The 19,579-nt window shown below is 37.5% G+C and overlaps 1 protein-coding gene across 1 annotated transcript in view; it reads left to right on the top strand.

The window, feature by feature from the left end:
• YES1 (YES proto-oncogene 1, Src family tyrosine kinase) overlaps positions 1-19,313 on the top strand; it is a 49,977-nt gene extending 30,664 nt beyond the window's left edge. The window contains exons 4-12 of the mRNA XM_084888113.1: positions 25-123; positions 1,418-1,521; positions 1,617-1,766; positions 3,348-3,503; positions 3,623-3,802; positions 8,796-8,872; positions 9,949-10,102; positions 13,136-13,267; positions 16,774-19,313. Coding sequence (XP_084744239.1) covers positions 25-123; positions 1,418-1,521; positions 1,617-1,766; positions 3,348-3,503; positions 3,623-3,802; positions 8,796-8,872; positions 9,949-10,102; positions 13,136-13,267; positions 16,774-16,982 — 1,261 coding nt within the window. The 3' untranslated portion in view covers positions 16,983-19,313. The remainder of the gene's footprint in view (positions 1-24; positions 124-1,417; positions 1,522-1,616; positions 1,767-3,347; positions 3,504-3,622; positions 3,803-8,795; positions 8,873-9,948; positions 10,103-13,135; positions 13,268-16,773) is intronic.
• Positions 19,314-19,579: the final 266 nt, after the last annotated feature.

The raw sequence follows: 19,579 nt of genomic DNA, 5'->3' as shown, positions 1-19,579 counted from the left end.
TAACTGTTATTTTATGTGTTACAGGGAAGGAGACTGGTGGGAAGCAAGATCAATTGCTACAGGAAAGAATGGCTATATCCCTAGCAATTATGTAGCCCCTGCTGATTCCATTCAAGCAGAAGAGTATGACACTACTTCATATTTTATTAATTGTTTTGATTTTTAAAATGTTTTAATGCACATTCTTCTTAGCCACAACTTTACACACACACAATTACATATCAGTCTTAATACAGCTAATGTAACATATTAATAGGAAATGTTACTTAAAAATTAATAATTAATGCCATAATACTTGCTTAGAGTAGGATTATAAATGAATCTGCATTAATACTGTATTGTTATGCCTTTATCTTTTCACTTAAAATTTTATTAACCTTTTTTGTATTCTGAGCATTTTCTCCAAAAATTTACCTGTTTGTAGTATTATATCAGTGTTAATTTATTGACATAGGTGCTTGCTCCTATGTAGGAGAGAATCCTTGTCTTTTAGAAGTATACCCTGAAGGATTTAGGGTAATGATTCAGCATGTTTGCCACTTACTCTCAATAAGTTCAGGAGGGGGGAAATGCACACATAGGGAAAGAGAAATGTACAAGGCAAATTGTCAAATTTGAGAAGCCTGCTAGAGGATATCTAGGAGCTCTGTCTACTATTTTTAAAAAGTTCACCTTCAGTGACATCACTTTTAGGTCAAACCAAGTTTATCTTGCATCCATAAATGCTACTTCATTTTAATAGTTACCAATTGCCACCAGGATAAAAGAAAAATAACAATAATATTAGGCATTATTCATTGAGCTTCTTCCCCTTTCTCACTGAACTGCCTAGCCATTAACACAGTAGGTATTGCACATAGTAGGTATTCTTGCCAGTGCTTTTATTAATGATATGTAATTTGTCTCCATAGCTGTCCTGCTTTGGCAGTTGTTACATTGTTTTGTTCTTTTGTCTTTTTCTCCACTATTCTGAAATCATTCATGGCAGAGACTGTAGAGTTCCTAATTTTGATATGGTTTACTTGCACGTTACTGAATACAGATGATCACATTATTGCCAGAAAACTACTTTTATTCTTCCTACTATGGTCTTAGTATTTCCATCTGTCACTGATTGAAGGCTCTGTCTGCCATTATGGTCTTTCCTTCTCTATTTACTGTTTCTGTGACTCATGTGGAGTTTAAGAGACATGGTAAATAGTCAATACATGGAAATACTATGACAGAGTATATTCTGACAGTAATATTTGTAAAGAGCTATCTAATAAATGTTTTTATTATATTTTACTGTATTTTCAAGCTGTGTTCTGTAGCTGTTTCTTTCATCCACCCTATCTTATTCCATTCTTATTAATACTTATGTATAATTTTTCTTGCCCTTAACACCTTTCTAACTCAGAACACTATTTTTTTCCAGATGGTATTTTGGCAAAATGGGGAGAAAAGATGCTGAAAGATTACTTCTGAATCCTGGAAATCAACGAGGTATTTTCTTAGTAAGAGAAAGTGAAACTACTAAAGGTATGAATATTGTTATGTTGATATAAGTATAAAAATCTTAGGCTGTATTTTGAGAAAGATATAGCAAAAGGTTTCATTTCTTCATGCTCCACCAGGTGCTTATTCCCTGTCTATTCGTGATTGGGATGAAGTAAAGGGTGACAATGTGAAACACTACAAAATTAGGAAACTTGACAATGGTGGATACTATATCACAACTAGAGCACAATTTGAAACTCTGCAGAAATTGGTTAAACACTACACAGGTATGTAATATTTCAAAGGTGTAAATTATTTCTTGGTGTATTTTATGAGGACAGAATCCATATCTTCATGTTCTTAAGGTTTAGCATGTTCCTTTACACATAATATGTGTTCACTGGATGTCTTTTGTTTTCTAATTTTAAAATGAGAAACAGATAATACTTATTACCTGAATTGGGTTCTTGGATGATGTGCTAAAATCTGATTATCATCATTTGAGTCTTTATATTTTACTGGTATAGTTCCATTCGAGTTCCATTTCATGACAGCTAAATATGAAGATAGATTTTGACAATAAATAAAAAAGCAAAGACAAATATTTTATTTAGGAACACGTATTAAGAAGGTAAAGCAGCCCTGGCCGCTGTGGCTCAGTTGGTTGCGTGTTATCTCATGCACAGAGAGGTCGCTGGTTCGATTACTGGTCAGAGCACAGGCCTGGGTTATGGGCTCGGTCCTCAGTAGGGGGCACGAGGGAGGCAGTTGATGGGTCCATCTTCTCTATTCCACTCTCTAAAACCAATAAAATCATATTTAAAAAAAAAAAAAAAAGGTAAGCCAAAAACTTAAAATAAAAAGTGGTATCAGATATCCTTTTAGTTTACCTTCTTCTGCATGAGATGGACTACATGAGACTTCCTGAAAGTATAAACACAGTGAAGATGCATTTTTATTTTCCTGAAAAATTAACCTATATCATTCTTTAGTTTTTCAAGGACCTTTGAAAGGTATTTAATATTAGTCTATCTCAAAAATTTTCATTGTCAATTTGATACTTTCATGCATCTGAAAGTCTTTAAGTGATTAATGCTAGGGGAGGGGAAGTTCCAATGGCAATTTCTTTTTCAGTAACAGATGCAAACTGAGTTTAACAAGTCATCCTTCGGTGTTGACATTGGTCAAACATGTTGCCAAACAGTGGCATCGTTGTGATTGCAATTGTTAGCATGTCTGTTTGCATGGTTACTTGTTGAGAATGGGAAGGATCATGTACTATTTACAATAAGAAAGATTGCATAAACAGGATTCACAAGTCAAGCCATCATGAATTTGGGACTCCCTGTTTTTGTGTCTCCCATATTTAAAAATTAGTTTCCCAAAAGAAAGTTTTCCCTTGATTTTTGGTGTGCTTTTTATATTAGTGGTTTTTAGAAATAACAATTAATGGTAGCATTCTTTTTGGAAATAAATAAGGAAGAGTAGTCAAAAGTAGAACTTTGGAGGCAGCCAGACCCTGGATTTGAATCCTATCTCCATCATTTACTTATTAGATTACATTGAGAGTGTTGATGAATTTTCCAAGACTCATTTATATGAGATATCTGAAAGTTGCTGAATTAGCACAATAACTGGGACATAAGTATTCAATACATAACTTTTTAAATGTAATTAATTAAATGTTTCATTTCTTGTGTGTTTTGCTTTTTATGTAAAATTCCTTTTTTGTGTTTTTTATTTAAAAAACTGATAGGACATTATATTTTTTGTTTTCTATAATTTCAACTTTTTAAAACATTGATATACTACATGTAACTAATTTTTTAAGTAATTCATTTTACAATATAGCTTATTCATTTATCTAGAACATGCTGATGGCTTATGCCATAAGTTAACAACTGTATGTCCAACTGTGAAACCCCAGACTCAAGGTCTAGCAAAAGATGCTTGGGAAATCCCTCGAGAATCTTTGCGACTAGAAGTTAAACTAGGACAAGGATGTTTTGGTGAAGTATGGATGGGTAAGAAGCCTGAACTTTTGTGTGTGTTTTTTGTAATTGTAAATCCCTGTTGCTCATTGAAGTTTGCTAAGAATTTCTTTCAAATATAGATCAAAATAGTAAAAGTGTTGTTTCTCTAGGAACATGGAATGGAACCACAAAAGTAGCAATCAAAACACTAAAACCAGGTACAATGATGCCAGAAGCTTTTCTTCAAGAGGCTCAGATAATGAAAAAATTAAGACATGATAAACTTGTTCCACTATATGCTGTTGTTTCTGAAGAGCCAATTTATATCGTCACTGAATTTATGTCAAAAGGTATGTGTATATAAGTCTCTTATTATCCGTGTTAATACATTTTTAGAAACAAGTCTTCAATTTTTTATCCATACAAATTTTTATTGTTTAGTGTTTTCTTTTTTTTTTAAATGGAAGGGATATTTGCACTTTATTTATTTTATTTTTTAAAATATATTTTATTGATTTTGTACAGAGAGGAAGGGAGAGAGATAGTTATATAGAAACATCGATGAGAGAGAGTCATCGATCAGCTGCCTCTTGCACACCCCCTACTGGGGATGTGCCCGCAACCAAGGTACATGCCCTTGACCGGAATCGAACCCTGGACCTTTCCATCCCCAAGCCGACACTCTATCCATTGAGCCAAACCAGTTTCGGCTGTTTAGTGTTTTCTAATTTGAGATTTTTACGTAGACATTTGAAAAGAAAAAAATCTGATATTTTGTTATTCCAAAGGATAGTTCAGTTTAAAAGGAAAATAAGTAGGCTGAATTTATTTTGAAAGTAAATAGTCCTTAATTTCATGTGACCAAAGGAAATGGAATAGCTAGGAAAGTGAAAAGGAAAGTATTAGTAAAAAATCAGATATTTATATCTTTGAGACTAAATCAAAGAAATTAATTTTATTTCATTTTAATATAAGCATAACCTTCATACTCAGGCATCTAGAAACATTCTTTTTTCAGTACTGTCAGGTAAAATGTCTGCATTTTCCCAAACCCCAAGATGGGATCTCTAGTTCCAGGGTTGGTTAGGGCCAGGATTAAAAACAAGGGAAAGTTGTTGCTCTTCCCTCCTTTTCCCTTTGCCTAATGTACTTTGGAAGAAAAGCCAGTCATAAAATATGCTGATAGGCTCCCTTTTTACCTTCTTGAATTTTATCTACATTTTTAAACTCTTTAATGAGTCATTCATATTAACACTGATTATTATGTCATCCCTCTCCAGTAGTTCATCTTGACCAACAATGTGGTTCCATCTAGTGGTGACAGGGTCAACTACAGGCTACACAGTTGCTATAGGAGATGTTTCCCCCTAAAAGGGATAGAAGAAACAAAAGGTTAAAATAACTGACATTGCCTACGTATTGATAGCCAAAACATTCCTAAAGCCCCAAAGCACATGGCACTTTTTGGAAGGAAGCTCTCCTGCAAACCACTGCCAAATACCCCATTTTAGAGTGCATTAGATGAACTAGAAAGAGAAGAAAAGACAACAAAGAGGAGGGTTTAAATCAAGATATTGATAGTTTAAGAATATTGTTAAAGCTAATGGTCCATTAGCTTTGTGTATTGATTTCAAGAATTATTTTATTGGGGAAAGCATGGTAGAAGTCTTGTTGTCAGGTTGCTGGGTTAGGATTATTTCTAGATGGGAGATTTAAAATGTAAGGTCACAAATATCCCTTCTATTTTTTAAAATTCTGTAATTCCCCATCTTGCAATTGGCCCTCTATAAACCATCCAAACACATTGCCTCAAGTGCTTTCACATAAATCCACTTTTCTGGCCAGAAGGGTCTTGTTGCTTCTTGTTTCCATGAGTTTGTTCATGTTCTTTCACCTGGAATTTGGTTTCCTTATCTCTTGACCAGTCCATCAAATGTAGATTACATTTGGAGAGAAAAAACCTAGACTTTTGAAGAGTTAATTTTCAGCATAAAAGTAACAGTTTACTATAAACAAATGAAGCTACAGGCCAATGCATAATAAATTTCAGTAAGTTTAATAGAAATTAAGGAAGAGATTACACAGGCTGGAATAAATTGAGAAAAATTAGTAGAAAAGACAAGTCCTGACTTGCCTTTATGGTTATGAAGGCTATAAATGTGTAAAGAACAGAGCTAAGAGGATTGAGGAAATGAGAAATAGCTAGTGAAAAGTACAGAAGTAGAAGACACTAGTTGGAAATAACTCTAGAGAGGGGTATATAAGACAAGCTTAAGAATTGCTTTCAATTTATTTCACTGTTATTTATTGAATCCTTGCTGTTAGAGTTGTGAATGAGCTTTTGAGTCCATGAACTTTTTCTGAAGTTATTATGTGTCAATTTTTGCATAATTTACGTACGTTTTCTGGAAAGAGTTCATAGATTTCATCAGATTCTCAAAATAACTTATGGGGCAGAAAAAGTTATGGACCACTAATAAGATCCAAAACATTCTATGATAAATGGATATAAGAAACATTTTAAGGGGATTGGGTATTTTTGTGATTGGTTAAAGATCAGAGAACAAGAATTGTCACAATGATACAAATTCCAATCCCAGATTTCTATGCTCTGCAGCTTTTGCACAAAATATTTTAGCACTTATCTATTGTTACACTGAATGATGTCCTACTTAGTGTATTGATCAAAGAACTATCTTTTGCCTTTTTTTCTATACACTTGATTCTGACTTTTTAAAAAATATATATTTTATTAATTTTATACAGAGAAGAAGGGAGAGAGATAGAAACATCGATGAGAGTCATCGATCAGCTGCCTCTTGCACACCCCCTACTGGGGATATGCCCGAAACCAAGGTACATGCTGCCCTTGACTGGAATCGAACCCGGGTCCCTTCAGTCCCCAAGCCGACGCTCTATCCATTGAGCCAAACTGGTTTCGGCTGATTCTGACTCTTTTCTTTTACAGCTTCATTCTCATCTTTGGGCTCGTGTTCTTGCATAGGAAGAACTGTTTTTAGTTCCCTGAATCTCCTGTCCTGTTTTATGCATTACAGACTTTGTACCTGTTATTCCCTCTTGGAATTCCCTGTTTGCTTCCATTCTTCCTTTGAGATGCATCTTCTCTTGTGAAGCCTTTTCTAATTGTCTGTAGAATTAATTTATCTACTGTGCCTCTACTGTAGTAGTTACAATAACTTGTATAACTCCTATATAATATTTATTTGTTTGCATATATTTTATAGATCTATATACTAGACTTTCATACTAGATCAATATCTTTTCAAGGGCAGAGACCATGACTTACCTATCAGTATATCCTTTATACCCTTTTACAGTGCCTCACATGTAGTGGCCCCTTGGTAAATAATTTGAAAGGGCAGATAAATAGGCAAACACAGTAACATGTTCCCCTTAGTAGACAGTTCAGAAGAAATATAGATATTCTTTGACTTAGATACTTTATACATGAGACTAAGACATGATTTTCCTTCTTTTATAATCATGTCACATAGAAAGGGCTTTCTTTGTCTTGTTTTATTTTACTTTCCTTTTGAAATACTTTTAAACTTATAGAAAAGTTGCAGAAATAATATAAAGAATTCCTGTATATATTTCAGCCAGATTTGTCAATTGTTAACTAGATATATCATCAATATATAAAATAAAGGGTTTTCCTCTGAACTATTTGAGAGTACATTGCAGACATTATGTTTCCTTTATTTCTAAATATGTCAGTGTTTTTCTCTTACAAACAAGAACATTGTCTTATATAACTACAGTATAATGATAAAGTTCAGGAACTATAACATGGATATAATTCTATTATCTAATATTATACTAGTCTATTTTAAGATTTTACCAGTCATCCAAGTGATATCTTTAATTACAGCAATTTTTCCCTGATCCATTTTCTAATCCATAGTCACCAATTTCTTTTAGTTGTAATTTTTCTTTGGTTTTTAATCTGGAGAGTACCTCATCATGTCTTTCATAACATTGTTATTTTTTAAGAGAATGGTACCATCTACCTAATAAAGGAGTAAAGTGCTAATTGATAGTACCTTCATGATGCCCAGCAGCCAATCAGGAGTGAATATGCAAATTAACCCAACAAAGATGCCGGGATAGTTTGCATATGCAGGTGCCAAGCGGCTGTGGGAGGGTCACTTGCATCGTTGCCATGATGACAATGCAGACATTCCACACGGCTCCGGCCAGGGCAAAGGCAGTGCTATCCGCCAGGAGAAGGAAGGCCCATTCTTGAATGAATCTTCATGCATCGGGCTTCTAGTCTGTGTATATAAAAAATAGAGAAATGTGCTAATTAACCAGGACGCTGTAGTGGGTCTACCGGATAGGAGGAGGTTGCACGTGTAGCTTCAGGGATGGGGTGGCGGGGCCTCTGTGGCACCTGCACTGTGGGAGGCCCTGATCAGTAGCGGCCACGGCTGCTTTCAGGCCCAGAGAGCAAGGCAGGGCCAGAACAGCAACTCAAGAGTGGGCGGCACTGTGCAATTTCGAATCGCGCGTGGGGCTCCTAGTTGTTTTATAAAATGTGTCTTAATTTAGGTCTATGTGATATTTTCTCCTGATTAAATTGAGGTACATGGTCTATTTGAAACCAGTAATAGAGGAATAGCAGCTAGACTTCATTTCTAGCCTTTTTCTCTGCTGTTATTCATAATACTTTGCTGTTCCGTATCTTCTGCTGAAATTGAGAGAGGTTAGTTGGACTAACAATTCCACATCAACTGAGCCACCTAGATGTAATTTAAGTACCCCAAGATATTCCCAGTTGTTTTGAGTTCTTAGTTCTGACTGACTTAAAAATATGTAAGTATCTATACTACTTTTTGAATCAAAATTTGAACTGTTGATCTTGATCAAAGCAAGGAAGGAATGCCTATAATCTGGTGAGATTATCTCATTTTTCTTGTTTCTTATGTTATCAAGAAAATTATATAGCCCTAGCTGGTTTGGCTCAGTGATAGAGCGTCAGTCTGCAGACTGAAGGGTCCCAGGTTTGATTCTGGTCAAGGGCATGTACCTTGGTTGCGGGCACATCCCCAGTAGGAGGTGTGCAGGAGGCAACTGGTCGATGTCTCTCTCTCATCGATGTTTCTAACTCTATCCCTTTTCCTTCCTCTCTGTAAAAAAAATCAAAATATATTTTAAAAAGAAAATTATGTAAAATTTCAGTTTAGGGCCTCTAGAGTCTTAAAGATAGTTATTCAGAAATTCCAAGCTACAAAAAATACTGAAGACTGAAAAACTAAAGTTTTTGTATTGTGATGTGATTTATTTGCTTATTTTCCATGAATATCTTTCTGTCTCTTACAGGGAGCTTATTAGATTTTCTGAAGGAGGGAGATGGAAAATATTTGAAGCTCCCACAATTGGTTGATATGGCTGCTCAGGTACTTGTATATTATACCTGTATCATCCATTTGAATCGAAAGTGTGCATTAAACATGTAAAATAATTTTAATAGAATGCTATTGTTTATATAATGAAATCATGAAATATAAGGACTGGAAGAGATATTAGAGTTAATCCAGTCTTATCTCCTTGTTACAGAGAATGTAATTATTGATAATGTTGTATCTGAAGACTAGAGCTATTTAAAATTCAGGTAGTATTAGTATTAGAACCAAGTATGTAACTACCATACACTTCTGTCCTGAATCATATGGCCTTTCAGAAACGTAATGCATCCACAAATATAAAATCTATATAGTATATATTTTTAATCCTCACCCAAGGATGTGTTTTTTGTTTGTTTGCTTGTTTTTAATGATTTTTAGAGAAACAGTGAGAAGGAAACATCATTGAGAGAGAAACATCTATCAGTTGCCTCCCATACATGCCCCAACCAGGGATGGAACACACAACCCTGGTATGTGCCCTGACCAGGAGTTGAACACACAGTCTTTTGGTATAAGGGATGATGCTCCAACCAAATGAGCCACTTGGCCAGGGCTGTATGTATTTATATTTTAATATAAATTTTTAGACAATGAATGATGGCTGTTTCTAAGGAAATAGTATTTTTGGAAATCTCAAGTATCTGATGAAGTTTAGAGAAACTTTATACTAAGAAACTGTCTTGTGAAACATTAGCATGTGTCACACCTACCCCACACCTCTGAGTTCAAGGCTCTTGGACATTCTACAGTAGAGGTTGGCAAACTGTCTTTGTGAAGAACCAGATAAATGTTTTAGGCTTTGTAGGCCACATACATCTCTGTTGTTTCTCCTTCCCTTCCCCTTCTTTCCCTCCTTTCCTACCTACCTCCCATTATCCTTCCCTATCTTCCTCCTTCTCAATTATATTGATAGTATTTTCTATTTTTTCCTATTATCTGCAAGATTATGCCCTGTTATCTTCTTTCTAGATATATGACTTTTCAGTGATCTAACTTAATACTAACCAAAATTGTTTTATCCCTCCTTTCCTTTGTATCATGTGTCTTTTTATTTTTCTCTTTCCAAGATTGCTGATGGTATGGCATATATTGAAAGAATGAACTATATTCACCGAGATCTTCGGGCTGCTAATATTCTTGTAGGAGAAAATCTTGTGTGCAAAATAGCAGATTTTGGTTTAGCAAGGTTAATTGAAGACAATGAATATACAGCAAGACAAGGTAAAATTATCATTATTTTGTTTGTTAATCCTCACCTATGGATTTTTTTTTTCATTGATTTATTTTAGAGAGAGTGGAAGAGGAAAAAAGAGAGGGAGAGAGAGAGAAACACTGATGTGAGAAAGACATATTGATTGGTTGCCTCCCACACGATTCCTGGCCAGGGCTGGAAATTGAACCTGCCATGCAGGTTTGTGCCTTTGACAGAATTGAGCCTGAGACCCTTAGTGCGTGGGCTGACGCTCTAACCACTTAACCACTTGCCAGGGCAGTTGCCCCCTTTCGAATGAAACATTTTGTGATTGTGCTAGTGAAAATTGGTCTACTGTTTGGACATCTAAATAACATATATATAGAAATCACCTGAAGTATGTAAAATACCTATAGTTGCCTTATCCTATATAATGAGATAATATGCAAATCGACCATCATTCCAACACACAAGATGGCCAGCAGGGGAGGGCAGTTGTCAGCCATCAGACCAGCAGGGGAGGGTAAGTTGGGGCAACCAGGCCTGCAGGGGAGTGCAGTTAGGCATCAATCAGGCTAGCAGGAGAGTGGTTAGGGGGTGATCAGGCTGGCAGGCAGAGTGGTTAGGGGGTGATCAGGCTGGCAGGCAGAGTGGTTAGGAGAAATCAAGCAGGATGGCAGGCAGGCAAGTGGTTGGAAGCCAGCAGTCCTGGATTGTGAGAAGGATCCCAGATTGGAGAGGGTGCACGCTGGGCTGAGGGACACATTCTAACCCCCCCTGCCCCGCATGCATGAATTTCGTGCACCAGGCCTGTGTGTGTGTGTGTGTGTGTGTGTGTGTGTGTGTGTATTTATTAATATGTAAATTAGGCCAGGGCACCTTAATGGTCACGACCAGCTCAGAAGGAGGGGCCTGGTATGGGCCCAGAGCCTGAGAGAACAACAGGCAGGGGGGCTAGCCCCCAGCCCCAGCCCTGCAGCTGCGACTCTGGGCTGCTGGGGCTGGAGTGGAGACACAAACCCACAGGGGTGTCGGGTTCAATTCTGATCAAGGTTGCAGGCTCCTCCCTGGCCAGGGCCCAGGTCAGGGCTCATGCAAGAGGCAACCAATTGAAGTTCTCTGTCTTTCCCTCTCTCTTCCACGCTCTCTTAAAAATCAAATGGGAAAATATCCTCAGGTGAGGATAAAAAAAAGAAAGAGATGTCCTATCCTATGAAAGAGACATCTTGAGAATGCCTAAAGAAAGTTGTCGTTTTCATGGTGAAGGGACTGGAGTTCGTGTTGATGAAAACACCTTGGCAGCTGCGGCGGCCGACAATAGCAGCAGCAGCAGCAGCAGCAGCAGCAGGGTGATGGGGTTGATGCCTTCCCCTGATCAGTCCGGTTGCCTCCCACAGAGGGAGACTAGACCTTGGCTTAGGTTCGCTCCCCATCAGTAGGACATCCCCTAAGGGCTCCTGAACTGAGAGACACCCCCTCCCCCAGCACGAATTTCATGCACTGGGCCACTATATATCTATAGATATAGATAAAGATATAGATATAGATAGATATAGATATATGCTTAAGTGACTGCAACAACTGGTTGCTATGATGCACAGTGACCACCAGGGGACAGATGCTCAATGCAGGAGCTGCTGCCTGATGGTCAGAGCACTCCCACAGCCAACCTCCCCTGGCTAGCCAAACTCCTATTGTCCTTCCCCCAGCCGCCAGTGGCCAGTGGCCAGTGGCCAAGCTCCTGTGTCCCTTCCTCTCCCCCACCTCCCACCATTCTTCCACTCGGCCCACAGGCCTTAATCAGCCCTGATTGCTTACCATGCACGAATTTCATGCACTAGTAAGTATATAAGCTACATGAAGGATATGCTTTTCTCTCCCATGACAACTACCAGAAAGTCTTATGCATAAAAAGCATATAATAAATATATAGACTTTTAAAAATTATAGTACAATAAAATCTTCCAGAGAGATTTCATAAAATGAAAAAGAGATTATGTTAAAAACAAAAATAAAAACAGTAGACATTAGAACCCAACAGAATACGCCTTCTTCAACCAATGATGAGCTATAGATGTTAGGTGATAGACATACTTAAAAGTTACCAGTCCTAAAATACACGTGTGTTTTTTTAATTTTTTGTTTTTCATCTTCACTCAAGGCTATGTTTTTATTGATTCCAGAGAGAGAGAAAAAAACATCAGTCAGCTGCTTCCCATATGCACCCTGACAGAGGATTGATCCAGAAACCTGGATATGTGCCCTGACTGGGAATCAAACCCAGGACCTTTCAGTGTATGGGATGATGCTCCAACCAAATGAGCCACAATGGCCAGGGCTATAACACACATTTTGTTGTTGTTTTTTAAAATTTGTCTTCATTGTTCAAAGTATTTTTTCCTCTATTGACCCCCTCCACCCCATTTCCACCCTGGGTTATACATATATGTCCATGGGTTATGCGTATCTTACTAATAAAAGCCTAGTTGGCCCTCATGCCATCATGCCATCATGCCCTCACGCCGTCACAAGATGGCTGCATGCACAAGGGGGCAGGTCCCAGCGGCTGCTCCGTACACTTCCACTGAGGCTCCCGCAGCCCCGCACCCGCCATGGAGGCAGGACCCCGGCTCCAGCCTACCTCTTCGGGGCTGTGAGAATCAATCCCCGGACTCCCGCACCGTGAGAGGGCACGTCAGGCTGGGGGACCCCTTCCCCCGAGTGCATTAGTTCTGTGCACGGGGCCTCTAGTATGCATATATGTTCTTTGGTTTATCTTTTTCCCCATCCTTCCCAACCCCCAATCCCACCCCCGAAATTCATCAGTTTTTTGCATGCTTCAATGTCTTTGATCTATTTTGTTCATCAGTTTATTTTAGATTCCACATTTTAAATATTTTTAAAAAATGTTTCCCATGTATTTTGCACTTTTGAAGAATTTAAAACTGGTGGCATATACAATAAAGATAGTGACAGAAAGAAAGTTAGCCCTCCTTATGCCATTATTTACACAAATAGATTTTTAAAACAATTTACTTAAGCAAGATGTCAATACTGTTTAGGTGCAAAATTTCCAATCAAATGGACAGCTCCTGAGGCTGCACTATATGGTCGGTTTACAATAAAGTCTGATGTGTGGTCATTTGGAATTCTACAGACAGAACTGGTAACAAAGGGCAGAGTGCCATATCCAGGTAAGCTTGCATTTTATTAGCTTTTGTTTATCCCATTAGTGGGTTAATTGGAGATTATTAGGAGCAGAATGTAAGGGTGAAGGCCTTTTCTTCTCCTCTCATTGTCTCTTTATTTTTTTCTCCCTCTCTCTCTATTTTGGCATTGGATGGATAGCAACCCAAGAGAGTCACAATCCTTGAGATAGGGTAAACACATGATGTTTGCCCTCTTTGACTTCAGCTTTCTCTCAGGGTATTTTCCAAAAGCGCTATTTATCTCTATTGTTCTCTCAGATGATATATCTTTAATATCCTGCCTCATCTTGCCCTCCCCAACCTCCCTCTCCCAGCCCCTCTTACAAGTTGTGATAACAGAAGAGTGAGCTATGGGGAGAATCCAAGATGGCTGCTCGGGTAGGCACCTAGCCGCAGCCGCACGCAACAATTTCAATAAAATACAACTAAAATATAAAATGGACATTACCCAGAACTACAGGAAAGTCAACTGACTGGAAATTCTACAACGAGAAGCAAGGAGAAAACCAGAAGGAAGCGCGGAGGAGCTGTAAAAGCCCAAGGTACGGAGACACGCGGCGCGCGCGGAGAGTACGGAGCCGGAGAGGAGGGAGGCCGAGTGCCTGGCTGGCGTTCCCTAGCGGAAAGGAGATAAACACTCGGACTGTGCTGGGCCCCCAACTGCTCTGAACCCCCGTTCTAGGCCAGACCCCGGGGACCCAGGCTCATCCAGAGGGAGCTGGGCTGTAAGGCGGCGAAAGGAGGTCCCAGAGGCGCGCACACAGCTCGCAGAGAAGGGCCGGCCGGCTGTGCCGTAGGGCTGCCCTGGCGGGAAGGAGACAGGCTCCAGACTGCTCTGAACGCCACCTCCAACTCCACTTCCAACTGAACTGAACCCCAGTTTCGGACCCATTGCGGGAGAGCTTACACTGTTTGGTAGCAGGCGAAAATCGAGGGCACCTTTCTCTCAGAGGCGCTTGCAACAAGTACTGAAGGACCCTGAGTCTCAGGAGTCGCATAGGGCGGGGCTGACGGAAGCCAAGGCTGTAGGCTCCACCCTGAAACTCCGCCCCCATCAGGAAAGCTGCCTGCGAAAATGCCTAAACCAAATAGATCACAAACGAAAGAAATGGAGGACAAAAAGCGACTGGATATAGAGTTCAAAACCACACTTATAGGGTTTTTCAAGAGACTCCTAGAAAAGGCCAATAAAATAAATGAGACCTATGAGGATATGAAAAGGGATCAACAAGAAATGCTAAGGGATCAACAAGAAATAAAGAATACATTGTCTGAAATAAAAAATATTCTACAGAGTCCTAAAAACAGAATGGAAGATCGCAAGAATCAAGTCAAAGATTTGGAACATAAAGAGCCAGAAGACACTCCTCTGCAGAAGCTAGAAGGCAAGAGAATCCAGAAAATTGAAGATAATGTAAGAAACCTCTGGGACAACTTCAAACGATCCAACATCAGAATCATGGGGGTCCCAGAAGATGAGAGAGAGCAAGATATCGAAAACATACTGAAAGAAATAGTGACAGAAAACTTCCCCCACCTGGGGAAAGAATTGGACTTACAAGTCCAGGAAGCACACAGAACTCCAAATAAGAGGAATCCAAAGAGGACCACACCAAGACAAATCATAATTAAGATTCCAAGAGCAAAGGACAAAGAGAGAATATTAAAAGCAGCAAGAGCTAAGCAGGTGGTTACCTATAAAGGAGCACCTATACGATTGTCAGCTGATTTCTCAACAGAAACCATGCAGGCCAGACGGGAATGGCAAGAAATATTCAAGGTGATGAATAGCAAGAACCTACAGCCAAAAATACTCTACCCAGCAAAGCTATCACTCAGAATCGAAGGTCAGATAAAGAGCTTCACTAATAAAAAAAAGCTAAAGGAGTTCATCACCACCAAACCAGAATTATATGAATTGCTGAAGGGGGTTCTTTCAGAAGAGAAAGTAAATAAAGATAAAAATTATGAACAACAAATATGTAACTATCAACAAGTGAATCTAAAAACCAAGGAAATTTAAAAAAAAAAATCTGATGAACAATATTAACTGTTGAATATAATAGAATCAGAGGTATGGAAGGGGAGTGAACTGATGATTCTTGGGGAAAAGGGGAGAGGGGAATGTGGGAAGAGACTGAACATAAACTGTGCACCTATGGATGAGGACAATGGGGAGTGGGGAAAGGGCAGAGGGTGAGGTGGGAAGGGGGGGGAAAGGAACACTTGTAATAATATGAACAATAAAAATTTATTAAAAAAAAAAAAAAAGAAGAGTGAGCTATGGATGAAGGTAGGGGAGTTACAAAGTAATACAAGAAAGGAACTGTGTAATAACTTGAAGAAGGTTAAACAGGTGATGTTAAAGAAACTTACAGAAAAGTGACTTTGATATAAATTACATAGTAAGTGTCCTTAGCAAAACCAAGACTAAAACGTTTTCTTCTGAATTTCTATCTGAAAGTTCTTTTAAACACTACCCTACTGCTCACTGTTCCTTATTAGCCCACATTTGGTAATTAATAACTATTAATATCAGAACCTCAAAGTACCACCCTGAATTTTCATTAATCAATTGGGATTGCCTTTTGAAGGCTTTAGTATTGAAAGTAAGGTTTACTGTGGAATGAAAAAAACTAATTTATTTCTTTGTTAAAATAATAATTTCACTAAGTAAACTTACTATACTTTGAATCAGTTTGTGGCTAGGGGATTTATTTTATTCACCCCCCTACCCCTGCCCCCAGTTTTATTGAGAAATGACTGACATACATCACTATATAAATTTAAGACATACAGCATAATGGTTTGATCTACATATATATTATGAAATGATTCCACTATAGATTCGTTATATGTTAGTGGTGGTTGGCGCCATTTTTTAAAAATATATTTTTATTGATTTCAGAGAGGAAGGGAGAGATAGAAACATTAATGATGAGAGAGAATCATCGATTGGCTGCCTCTTGCACACCCCCTACTGGGGATCAAGCCTAAAATCTTGGCATGTGTTCTTGACTGGAATGAAACCCAGGACCCTTCAGGCTGCAGGCCGACACTATTCAATGAGCAAAACCGGCCAGAGCTTTTTCTTTTCTAATTTATCTTTATTGTTGAAAGTATTAGAGATGTCCCTTTCTTTCCCCCATTGACCCTTTCTAGCCCTACCACACTGCGTCCATAGATTATGCATATAAATCATTGGTTATCTTTTTATTTAAAAAAAAAATCTTTATTGTTGAAAGTATTACATAGGTCCTCCTTCCCCCCCCCCCCCTCCCCATTAACTTATTCCAGCCTGCTTCTGTCCTCCCCTCAACCCCCAGGCCCTCACCATTCCATTGTCTGTGTCCATGGGTTATGCGTATATGCATACAAGTTCATTGGTTGATCTCTTCACACCACCTCCCCTGCCTTCCCTCTGAGGTTCAACAGTCTGTTCATGCTTCTAAGGCTTCATCGGTTTTTAATGTTTGAATCTTGTGTGCTAGGTATGGTAAACCGTGAAGTGCTGGAACAGGTGGAACGAGGATATAGGATGCCTTGCCCTCAGGGCTGTCCAGAATCTCTACACGATTTAATGAAACTTTGTTGGAAGAAGGACCCTGATGAAAGGCCAACATTTGAATATATTCAGTCCTTCTTGGAGGACTACTTCACTGCAACCGAGCCACAGTACCAGCCAGGAGAAAATTTATAATCCAACTAGCCTATTTTATATGCACAAACCTGCCAGAATGTAAAAAACTTACATAGACTTCCTAACATACAGGAATCAAAAGAAGAAAACCTTCTTCACTCCGCATGTTTTTAACGGTAAACTGGAATTCCAGATATGGTTGCACAAAACCACTTTTTTGTGTTCCAAATGTTAAACTCTGAAGTACCAGTGATGAATTCTTCAACTTCAGGGTCCAAAGAAAATATAGCTAAGATATTGATGACAGTGTGAGTGATAGCATGGCAATGAAAAGCAAAATAAGTCGCTTCCTTTCTTTTATTCCCCACATTCAGAATTTTTAAGAGAAATTTATCATCATAGATAAAACGTGGGAGATATGAACAGTTATGCCATAAGATCTAAAAATCAAGGAACTTATTGGGACCAAATGATTCCATTCCATTTTTTAAATTTGCTCACATTATTCTCAAACTTTTTTTGTAAGTTGAATTTAATATGCAGTTTTAATATATGCCTCCCTTGCATGGAAATGAGCAAGGTTTTTTAGAAACAAAAAGGAATATAAGCAACATCTAAATCTTGGCTAAGTGTTAGGCGACAGCAGTGGGATTTGAAAGTATAGTGCATCAGTTAAAATTCAAACTTGTGGGACTGGAAAGTAGAACTTTTTCACTTTAAATCATTTTCTGAAAAGCTCAGTTTGGAATAATGAATGTAATTACAAAGTAAGTTAATCTTTTATAAGTTTGCATTGATTTTTTAAAGGCAATATTTAATGAAATTGTACTATCCAATCTAAGATATCCAATCTTTAGAATAGCATGAAAAAAATAAATCCCAGAATTTAAATAGGTATTATGAGATATTACTAAGTATGTACTTATGGTGTGATGGGTGCCACAAATGTAAAAATATCACTAGATCAGGGACTTGAATGCACTTTTGCCCTTGTTGCATATAGACTAACAGAAGAATTGTATTTAAAAGAAATATGAGAAAAGAAAAATGTGAAAGTTTTACAGATAGAGAGATGGAATGTTATGTTTAATGTTGATTTATGGAATGACAGAATGGCTTTGCTGGCACTCAAAGCTTCTCATCTATTTTTTGAGATATTAAGAGTTGTAAGATATGACTGAAAGACTCATCTAACCATAAACACTAAATGACTGTTATAGCCTCAAAATAACAAGTTAAGGCTTCCCACTAATTCCAGTGATACAATTTTTATGCAAAACATTTTTAAAACTTCAGTTTTCAAATTCGTGTTTGAATCTATATTCACTTTTAAAATATACTTAATGGTGATGAATTTTACCCCTTTTATAATTTAGTTGATTTAAAGTGGAAAACTTATTTAGAATAACAGTGGTGAGAAGGGGGACAGTTTTTGCTCATTTAAAATACAGAAGTGAAATATACAAAATAAGACTGATTTTTATAACTAACTCAGAAATTCCAAAATATGAATTTGAATAACAACATTATTGGCCTAAGGATCTAGCAAAGGAACTGAATCTGACAAAATAAATGTCTGGTATTTATGTTTTAAAAATACTCTTTTATAGTCACACTAAATAAAACAATATAGTGGGTCCCCCTATTTTAGAGATATAGTTTTTAACTACCATCACTTACCTGATCATTACATTGAACATTCTGTGCCATGATATCTATGTGGAAATTTAAAACCATTTTAAAATGTGACAGATGACCTTCATGCAAGTTGACAATAGTTCTGGTACTAAAAATTGTGGTGGTTTCTTATGTTTACGTAACCTGCTTAGCATTGAATCCCTCTTCCAAGAGGATCTTCCTGTGAAGACTGCCATCAAGTCACCTTTACTCTTAATGTCAGCAACCTGTGACATCAGATTTTTAAAGGGCTCATGTGAACTATGGTATAATTTTTCTAGCATTTAAAATAGGGTAATAAAATTTTATGTTTATGTACTAATTCTGTTCAGAAAAATAAGCCAGGAAAAGATGATGGTATTCATTTGGTTTTGACTAAATGGAGCTGTTCCTTATAATATCATTTGTATAGTAAGGAAATAACACTAACTCACTGTGTATTCAGTTTAAATGGTTATGGATTTTTAACTTGCCAAGAAAAATAAACAGCTTTGTACATTTGAAGATTTTTCTCCCAACACCTTTTCACCTTCAGTATCTTACTGTGGAACTTAACCCTTAACCCCTTCCCCCCCTCAGAAAAAAGTTGGAAAAACAACCTTATAGCACAAACACTTTTTAAAATAAATAATGGTAGCCTAAAACTTCATATTTTTATAAAGTATTATAATATTGTTTTGTGGATAATTGAAATAAAAATTCTCATTGAATGCACCCATTTATATTTTTTTGCCACTATTCATATTTTCTCACCAGATTTTAAAAATTGGTATTTAAAGCAAAGTATTTAGAAAAAAAACATTTTCAGTTCTATCTCTTGAGCAGAGTTAAATCAATTCTTTATTAAGTTCATTCTATGTTGGTTTATTTTCCATATCAGGGGAATGACATTATTTTTGCAAGTTTTTGTTTTGTTTTTTTTAAGTAATATCAGTAACTACAGGTAATGTATTGAACAGAGAAACCTAAGTAATTTGAGT

This window comes from Pipistrellus hanaki (genome assembly GCF_964339955.1).
Source record: "Pipistrellus hanaki genome assembly, chromosome: 6".
Lineage (NCBI taxonomy): Eukaryota > Metazoa > Chordata > Mammalia > Chiroptera > Vespertilionidae > Pipistrellus > Pipistrellus hanaki.
Note: the sequence above shows the minus strand (reverse complement) of the source record. Positions and strands in the feature narration are given on the sequence as shown.